We start from the raw sequence: 9,390 nt of genomic DNA on the forward strand, positions 1-9,390 counted from the left end.
GCAAGATTTTGCTGAAGGAACCCTGATATAGCTGTCTCGTATGAGGCTATGCCAGTGCCTGGCAAATACAGAAGTGGATGCTCACAGTCATCTATAGGATGGAACACAGGGTCCCCAATGGAGAAGCTAGAGAAAGCACCCAAGGAGCTGAAGGGGTCTGTAACCCTATATTCGAACAACAATTATGAACTAACCAGTACCCCCAGAGCTCATGTCTCTAGCTGCATATGTAGCAGAAGATGGCCTAGTCGTCCATCATTGGGAAGAGAGGCCCCTTCGTATTGCAAACTTTATATGCCCCAGTACAAGGGAATGCCAGGGCCAAGAAGTGGGAGTGGGTGGATAGGGGAACAGGGCCGGGGGAGGGTATAGGGAACTTTTGGGATAGCATTTGAAATGTAAATAAAGAAAATATCTAATAAGAAAAATAAAGTTTTATCAAATTCTGTCCATTATTACCTGCCCATCTTTTACAGGCTTGACACAACTCTCATAGACTTTACTGACATGAAGTGCCAACGAGGGGATCTAAGCTTCATCTTCAATGGGGATGCTGCACCCTCTGAGTCTTTTGTAGTGTTAGACAATGAACAAAAAGTTTATCAGCGAATACACCATGAGGTGAGCATATCTTATTAATATTTCCCTAAAGGGTTGAAAATGTGTATGCATTTACTAAAGTCTCTGTATAAGTGCTTCATTTAAAGCATAAAGTATAATCAATGTAGTTGATTTGAAAAGCTTTATTGCAACCATCTTCCCCCTAGTTTCTTGTTTCTCCAGTAGAGTTGAGGTGATTCCTAGGGTAGTGGCCTTGGCTTATCCTAGTTTTCACTGGCTCTCACGTTGAGTGTCTGCTAACAGAGGGACCCTTTTGCCATCTGTTTTCTAATCAACTGAGCTGCTACTATCACTGATGTCTACACAGCCCCGAACAGAGGCTCTACTTTCCACCTTGGGCTCCTACCTCCCCCTCTTCTCCCTTTGTTTCTGCTCTATGTTGAATTACACCTCATCCATTCCTTTTTTCTGCTGCAAACCAGGGGTCTTTCAATATCCACGTGTCACCAGGAGCCATGCAGATAGTTCCTGTGTTTTTTATTTTGAGGTGGGGAGAACTCCTGAGTTAAGTGCTTCCCCTGCCTCAGCCTCCTCAGTGTTCTGCAGATGATTTTAAAGTTCCTTTCTTCCTGTTTACCTTGTCTTGTTCATTCCCACATCATGTGTCTTAGATTGAACTTTTATAGTTAACATTGTATGTGCACTAATGAAATAGTTTTCTAACTCATACCAAGAAATATAGATTTACAGGAGAAAAGAAGAAGAAGCAAGGGTATTCTTTGGAGAGGAGCCAGGTGAATGAAGTCAGGAAAGGAAGAGTAAGGACAGGCCATTTGGGAAAAAGATCTGACTTCAGTGAGAAAAAGTGTCAACGCCCTAAAAGCCAGAAAAGTTACCTCACAGTCTGCTGCAGTCAGCAACAGAGGGTCACAGATTTTTAAATAAGGTATCGATTTGACCAAATATTGGTGAATCTATTTTATTCTTTTTTCCTTTTGCTATCAGCCACCCAGCGTTGTCTTCCCTCCTGCCCTTTCCCCATTATACATGCCATAGGTGCTAGGAGCTGCCAGGTGCTGTGGGCAGCAGTGTGTAGTAACAGTCCCTGTAGTCTATATTACGGTTAAAATCTAAGTGCTTTATAGCTTTTAATGCTGCAAATAAGAATAATATATGCAAATTAGTATTTCTGTTTATAGATGACAGACGATAGGTTTCTCCTAGGGTCCAAAATGAATTATGGAGCAATTGGAGGCAAGGGGATTATGTGAGAAGCTTATGACCTAAGTATTTATTCATAAATAATTAAGTCTTGTTATTCTGGGAACAAAGAGGCTGAGTAGAAAAGCTCGTGACTACAACTGAGTCTACAGCATAACCTGAAATTATACCAATACCATCCTCACTACCATTACAAACAAAGAGTACAAAATCCTGACATTAGTGCTAATGAATAATGGGTGAAAATAGATTCCTGGGTAACACAAATACTGAACAAAATTTTCTAAAGAAATACTTTGGATGCAATAGGTTGAGAAGATAAATCAAATACTCTGATCCAAATTTTGTTTATGTCAGCTTGGGTACTGAACACTGTAAGATCTTCCTTTTGAGTTCAGACAAGCTTTAGGAACAGAAATCCATCTATAAATCAAGGACCATCTCTTGACCCCTCACTATAAATGATCTGCTATTAATTATATTCCTTCAACAAGCAGTTAGTAAGCAATTACTGTCATGTTTGCATTTTACAATAAACAACTGATATCCTCATTTAGTATCTCAAGAGTTCGATTCTGGGACTATCCAGAGGTACTAAAACCTGACATGCTCCAGTCTCAAGAGGCACACAATAGCATGATGTTTGCACATAGTATGCATACATCCTCATACGACATTAAATGTACTTCAGACAGCATAAACAGCACGCTGATCTGCAAGTACAAGAGCCTACTGTATTCCTGTTCAAGGACTGCTGCTCAAAATCTAATTTCCTTGCATTAAAAATCTGACTTCATTGCATCTTTGGCACTGTGAACATAGACCCATCTATATATTACTCCTCATCATCACTGCTCAAATTCTTAAAAGTCCTTGCACCTTCAGCACAGGACACATGGACATGTACACCACTCCCCCATCAAAATAAGAGAAAATAACAATCACTGTTCATTAATATCTCTCAACATCAATGGACTCAATTCCCCAGTTTAAAATACACACACACACACACACACACACACACACAGGCTAACGAAATGGATGTGAAAACAGAATCTGTCATTCTGTTGCATATAAGAAACACACCTCAGCAATAAAGATAGCCATTATATCAGAGTAAAGTACTGGAAAAAATTATTCCAAGCAAATGGACCCAAGAAGCAAGTGGAGTAGCCATCTTAGTATCTAATAAAATAGACTTTCAACCAAAATTAATCAAAAGAGACAGGGAAGTATACTTCATACTCATTAAAGGAAAAATCTACTAAGATGATATCTCAATTCTGAACATCTGCACCCCAAACATGAGGGTCGTTATGGTCAGCTCCCTTTACTCTTAGAAATTATTGAAAAGGAAAGATTCAGACAACAGTGATGGATATATATATATATATATATATATATATATATATACATATATATACATATATATATATATGTGTGTGTGTGTGCGTACACAATAGCAATAACTGGAGGCTAATTTATCTCCATTTAAAGTAAACAAAACTTTTATAAATAGATCAAATAGTTCTGTAGTGAGTAACATATAGAAGTGTGAAAGTGCTGTACTTTTAATGCCCTCCTTTTAAAGATTTATTATTAGTCATAAATTCTGAGTAACTAAAGATATTAGACACAAAATTTAAACTTCTGGTTTTAGAATAAATAATATCATGTTACTCAGAAATTATGTGTTTTTGTCTTTTGAAATTTGTAATATCTTTGAAGAAAACCCAGATTCTTATTTTAACTTTTGCCCCCAACCTAGGAGTCAGAGATGGAAACAGAAGAAGAAGTTGATATTTTAATGAGCAGTGATATTTATTCTGCAACTTTATCAACCAAATCCATTTCTTTCACACGTGCCCAAACTGGATGGCTTTTTCGGGAAGATAAAACAGTATGTAAAAATATAGATATTTTTTAACCTAAAAATTGTTATCTAGTATCACCAAAATAATGATGGAAATATAGAAATTGTCCTTAGATAGGCAGATTGTTTCTCTTTTTTTTGAATTCACATAGGTAGTTAACAGTGCATAGTTATGGGGTTCACTTGTACTCTTGGAAAAGCTCAGAGAAAGTGTAGTTTACTTGAACTCTTCTTGTCTGCCTTACCTTATAAGAAAGAGTTTGCACATGGCTCCATTCTTTTTCTAGTGCTTTATATTTAAGAGGCTTGTGAAGAGATGTATATAGTTTGTTTTGCTGGTCTTTTCCTCTTACTTTAGGCTCTTGTATTTTATCTGCTCATATGAAGCTTACATTTCTATAAGATGGCAAATTTAAATTTCAGTGGAAGTTTCTATAATTCCCATTACATCTGTTAGCAGGAGAATGTAAGATCACCTAATATATGCTAAGGCTCTTTTGCCTGGCATGCACTGTATGCAATATTGATCAAGGAGTGTTCAGATTTGGAATTGGTCTGAATTGTGTGTATTTATTAAAACACCAATATATATTAAATTCATGGTATTATTTTGAATGAAATGGATAATGAAACATTTTAATAAATAATACTTATAAATTCATAAAATTAAATAATACAAATTTAACAATAAGAGCCAAATCAGGTAAAGGGTGAGATTTAATTTTTTTAAAGTTACATCTTATTGAACATAATAAGTGAATGTTTTCATATTAGAAAAACAAAAACAAGCCTTGTATTCACTTAAAACTCATAGAAGAGAGAAATGAAGGGTGTAGAGGATGAGTGAGGTGAGCTAATTGAGAAAAGGGAAGAAAACTGACAGGGTTGTGGAGGGAGACCTTTTTTGCTTAAAGGGGATTGGCTTGTGTGTTTATGGGACTTGGCATGTCTGAACTGTGTATAGTAGGCTGGACATTAACAGGAGAGTTGGGATTGTCTAGAGTTAAAAATCTGTTGTTAGGCTGTCAGGGTTTTTCTGTTGCAAAATTTTAAAGCAGTTTTAAAGCAGAATTGCATTTTCTTTTAGAATTCTTAGTCTTTGCTATTAAGACTCAGAGGTTTGGATAAGACCCACACAATTTATAGAGGGAAATCTACTTTTTCAGAGTCTGTTAATTTGGTGTTAATTGTATTAAAGATGCTATCACAGCACATGTTGACCATCACAAGATTAAATATCATACAGCTTTACATATGAAGTCAGGAAACTCTAGTGGTCACTGTCTATGATACTGGAACCCCTGTAGACTTTATGTGTGTTTTTCACACATAAATACTTCTCTGTAAGTAATGTGCTATGCTTTGTACTGATACTCTTTAATACAGTGCTGTCAAAGGCTTTGGAATTGGCTGTCCATGAGTGTGGCGGGAACCTCTACTTAAACCTCACACATAAATGCTGCTTATGCCCCTTAGCAGCTTGCATGTGACACAGTGAAGGTGCTACAGTACTTACCTGCAGCCATAGTGTTAAATACAGGGATGAATAGCTTACATTGCTGCTGTTTCCTCCTTTGTAACTGAATTTATCCCCCTTCCCCATGCCTTTGCAGTGCACAGTGTAGGCAGTAGGAACTGCAGTGGCTGGATCATGAGCAGCACATACCTGACACTTTTGTTCATAGCATAGCTTTAAGTGCTGCTCCTGTTTATGGTCACAAGACCTGTTAACCACCTCCTAGCCACACTTAACTTTGACCTTCGAGCCCTCAAAGCCTGTTTGGCAACAAGTGGCACTTTGGACTCCAGGCTGTGGATCCAACATTACAGTGCATTTGTTGCTTTGAAGTCTTACTTGTCTGTACTCTGTTCTTCTGGGCAGCATTAGATGGATCTCCTCAAGAGAAGATAAATATTGAAACTGCTGTCCAACTAGTGTTACCACCAAGCAGCCAAAAGTTCTTGAGGAGCGGCTAGGTGACCTCCTTAAGTCGTTGACAGGTAAGGAGGGAGTCAGTATGCCATGGTTCCCATTTTGTAGATAGAAACTTGTTCAAAATGCTTGGCTTCCTGGTGACTTTTAAGAGATGTCCTATACACATAGTTTTGGACATGTCAGGGTGGAGTAGGCAGCCTGGATGTAGGTGAAGATGGGAAGCTGGGTCAGGTAAAGTGGGTAACTTTACATGGGAGTGTGTGAGGGTTGGAAGGGTGGGTCAGGGTCAGATGATTAATGAGACATCCCTGCAAAGGACTGTTTGCTCTCTTTTGGATGCCTTTTTATCTGTGCCTGCATCTATGATGTAAACACTTTACATGTATTATTGAGCAAGGCTACTTGTATTTGCTTCTTTTCAAAGCAGTGACCAGCAGTAACTTTTATCTAGTCAGAGATCAGAGAGGGTCCAGTGTGGCATGGACTGTGGATTTTAATCCTGCTTTTCTATCTATAAAATGGGAACAACAGTGTTACCTCTGACCCCTCCTTGGTATTTGAAATTGTGTGTTTAGTGAACTTCTAAGATTGCTTTGTGCTACTTGGTAGTGAAAGAACGCCAATGTGCTTCTGTATAGACTACCTAATGTGCAGGTTAACTAGCATTACTTTAAATTTCCCTTTGTAGTTTGGAAATGAATGATTGTATTTTTAACTTACAAAAATAATTTGGTGACTTTAAATATCAGGATATTTACTTTCACCTACATGGTACATACTTATGGAGAAATTTATGATCTCAACGCTTTTTTAAAATCTGAGGTCAACCTTCCTTTAAACTGTCATTTTGGAATATTTGATTTGTTTTAGGAAAGAGTAGGAAACTTTTTGGCAGACTTTTATCTGGTGAATGGACTTGTTCTAGAATCAAGGAAAAGGAGGGAGCACCTGAGTGAGGAGGACATCCTGCGGAACAAGGCCATCATGGAGAGCTTGAGCAAAGGGGGGAGCCTGGCGGAGCAGAGCTTTGAGGTACACTCTCATTCCCTCTGTCTACCTGTAAAACTCCATTCTCTTTGTTTCTGAATAATAGAAAAGAGGATGGGGGGCGGATCTTTGGTATAGTTTTGAGTCTGTGCTTTGTCTTTGAAGTCATTTTGTAAGCATGGATTGTGGTGTTAATTTTATTCCATGTCTTGTTGCCTGCTGCCTTCAAGACCCAGCTGAAGGTTCACCCACTCCTGGGCCATATCTACTGTGTACAGCATGGGAACTATGTATTGAGTCTCTGCTTATTGAAACACTGTGCAATGAGTATGGGGCTCAGAGGGGGTGGGAAAAAGAAAGTAGGAAGTGAGAAGATATAGGAAAAATGAGGATTGCTCTATGGTCTTATTTCTAATATGAACCAGATACTGCTTTATTCCTGTTTAAAATGTATTTTGTATATATGTGTACACATCATGTGAGCTCAGGTGTCCACAGAGGCCAGAACTGTGTCAGATCTTCTGGGACTGGAGTTATAGATGGTTGTAATCTGTCTGATATGAGTGCTGGGATCCAAAAGTGGATCCTCTGAAAGAGCAGCAGATGCTTCTGACCACTGAACCATCTCTCCTGGTTTCTTAAATTTGTTGTGTTTCAGGCATATCCTCTATCAAGACTCCCAGATATTAACTCTCTTTACAGGACATTTTCTAAGTTTCAGAATAGGGATCCTTGAGAGAGAATAGAGTCCAGTAGGTCATGACCACTTTTCTTTTCAAACTAGTGTCTGAATAAAACAACAAAGAAGCACATCTCACAAAATGTAGTCACTGCTACTCTTTGAAGCAGCAGTCTTAGGGGCTGTGAATGTGTTTGCAAGCACTCATATATGTTTGAGCACTACACCTATAGTCAGAAAGATTGGGAGCTAAGGACAGGAGGCTTGGTTACTTAATCTATAGCAAAATGGCTGGATTTCCTTAGAATAGTGACAGGTTCTCAACAATCCATGGTAATACTGTGTGTGTGTTTGTGTGTGTGTGTGTTCCAGGGATTGAGCATATCAGCCATATTTGAAGTGACTACAGTATAAAAATATTTCAGTTAAAACTGGGTGTTAGCATCCTCTTCTTGCCAAATGCTGTTTGTGTTTCTCAGGCTTTCTCTTGCTCATAATCAGCACCCTGTTAATCTTTATATAGTCACAAATTCTTGGTTAGTAGGCAATAAAGGACACAGCAAAAGTAACTAACTAGATGGAATCTCAGTACAGCCTGGCAGAGCTACTGCTTCCTGTATGTATGTATGTATGTTTTTCGAGACAGGGTTTCTCTGTGTAGCCCTGGTTGTCCTGGAACTCACTCTGTAGACCAGGCTGGCCTCGAACTCAGAAATTCGCTGCCTCTACCTCCCAAGTGCTGGGATTAAAGGTGTGCCCCACCACTATGCCCAGTTACTGCTGCTTTCTCTATGGACCTTCCTGACTAAGTTGTGATTTGCATATTATTAAAGGCTTCTTTTGAAAATAGATTTTGTTGTGATGGTGCCTATCTCTGGGCTATGTTTAACATAGGGGATAAATATGGAACACTGTATCAAACAAAAATTCATGGAGGGCTGGCGAGATGGCTCAGTGGGTATGAGCACTGACTTCTCTTCTGAAAGTCCTGAGTTCAAATCCCGGCAACCACATGGTGGCTCACAACCATCCGTAATGAGATCTGATGCCCTCTTCTGGTGCATCTGGAGACTGCTACAGTGTACTTACATACATATCAATCAATCAATCTTTAAAAAAAAAATTCACGGACTATTTGCCAATTAGCTCTGAGCTGATCACTGCTTATATGTACATAAAAAACCAATCTAGGGGTTAAGTTTACAGACCTGATTGATGCCTATTCGAACTTAAAGTAGGCAACTTGATTTTCATCAAGTTACATGAATTATGATCTATTGCATTTAAATTGTTAAAGGGCTCTTAAAATGACATGTTACACAGATGTAGTTTTTCAAATTGAAGTTAAAATGTATTTTACTGGATGTAGCTATGGAATAGAACAGACTAATATATGTGATGTACATAAGCTTTTTGAGATTATGCTTTACAGAGATCAGTTGTGAACAATAGGTTTATTTTGGCTCTGGCTTGGTGGGACAACTTTTAGCTTAGTTTCTGGTGCTGGGAATGTCTGTTTGGAGACTGTTCATCACAGATCATGCTAGGACAGGAAAAAGACAGTTTTTTCTTTTTCTTATGATTCTTCTAAACAGTCCCCAGACTTCTGATCATCCTGTCTCAGCCTTGTGGCTGTGAACAGCAAACCCAGTTATGAACCTTGTGATTCTTGGTGACTATTTGTTTTAGTTTGTCAGTTTCTAATATAGGGGATTGATATTAGGGGATTGATGATTATGTCTTGAATTTATAGATACATCCATTGCTACATAAAATTTGGCGTGTGTGTGTATGTCTGTCTGTCTGTGTATTATATGTTGCTGGGTCTAGAACTTGGGTCTTGTGTATAAGGCAGCATTTAGCAAACCCTAGCTATCAGTTCTTCTGTTATCCAGCTCCGTAGTGGCAGCTCCTATTTGCTATAGGCTGTCATGAAGGATGGATCTTCTGTATTGCTTAATATTCAAAGCCAGTTTCTCTTCTGCACAACCACTTCTGCTTTGGAACAAGGATTGTGGCCTTTCCAGGCACTTGTTAACAGCCTGTTTTCTTTTTTTTTTTTTTTTTAAGATTTATGTATTATATGTAAGTACACTGTAGCTATCTTCAGACACTCCAGAAGAGGGAGTCAGA

General features: G+C 38.5%; 1 protein-coding gene across 1 annotated transcript in view; it reads left to right on the forward strand.

The window, feature by feature from the left end:
- The window catches only part of Ankrd13c (ankyrin repeat domain 13C), a 60,034-nt gene that overhangs the window by 40,254 nt on the left and 10,390 nt on the right, over positions 1 to 9,390 (forward strand). The window contains exons 7-9 of the mRNA XM_021158979.2: positions 477 to 621; positions 3,551 to 3,682; positions 6,462 to 6,623. Of these exons, the coding sequence (XP_021014638.1) occupies positions 477 to 621; positions 3,551 to 3,682; positions 6,462 to 6,623 (439 nt within the window). The remainder of the gene's footprint in view (positions 1 to 476; positions 622 to 3,550; positions 3,683 to 6,461; positions 6,624 to 9,390) is intronic.

The sequence above is a fragment of the Mus caroli genome, chromosome 3 (assembly GCF_900094665.2).
Source record: "Mus caroli chromosome 3, CAROLI_EIJ_v1.1, whole genome shotgun sequence".
Lineage (NCBI taxonomy): Eukaryota > Metazoa > Chordata > Mammalia > Rodentia > Muridae > Mus > Mus caroli.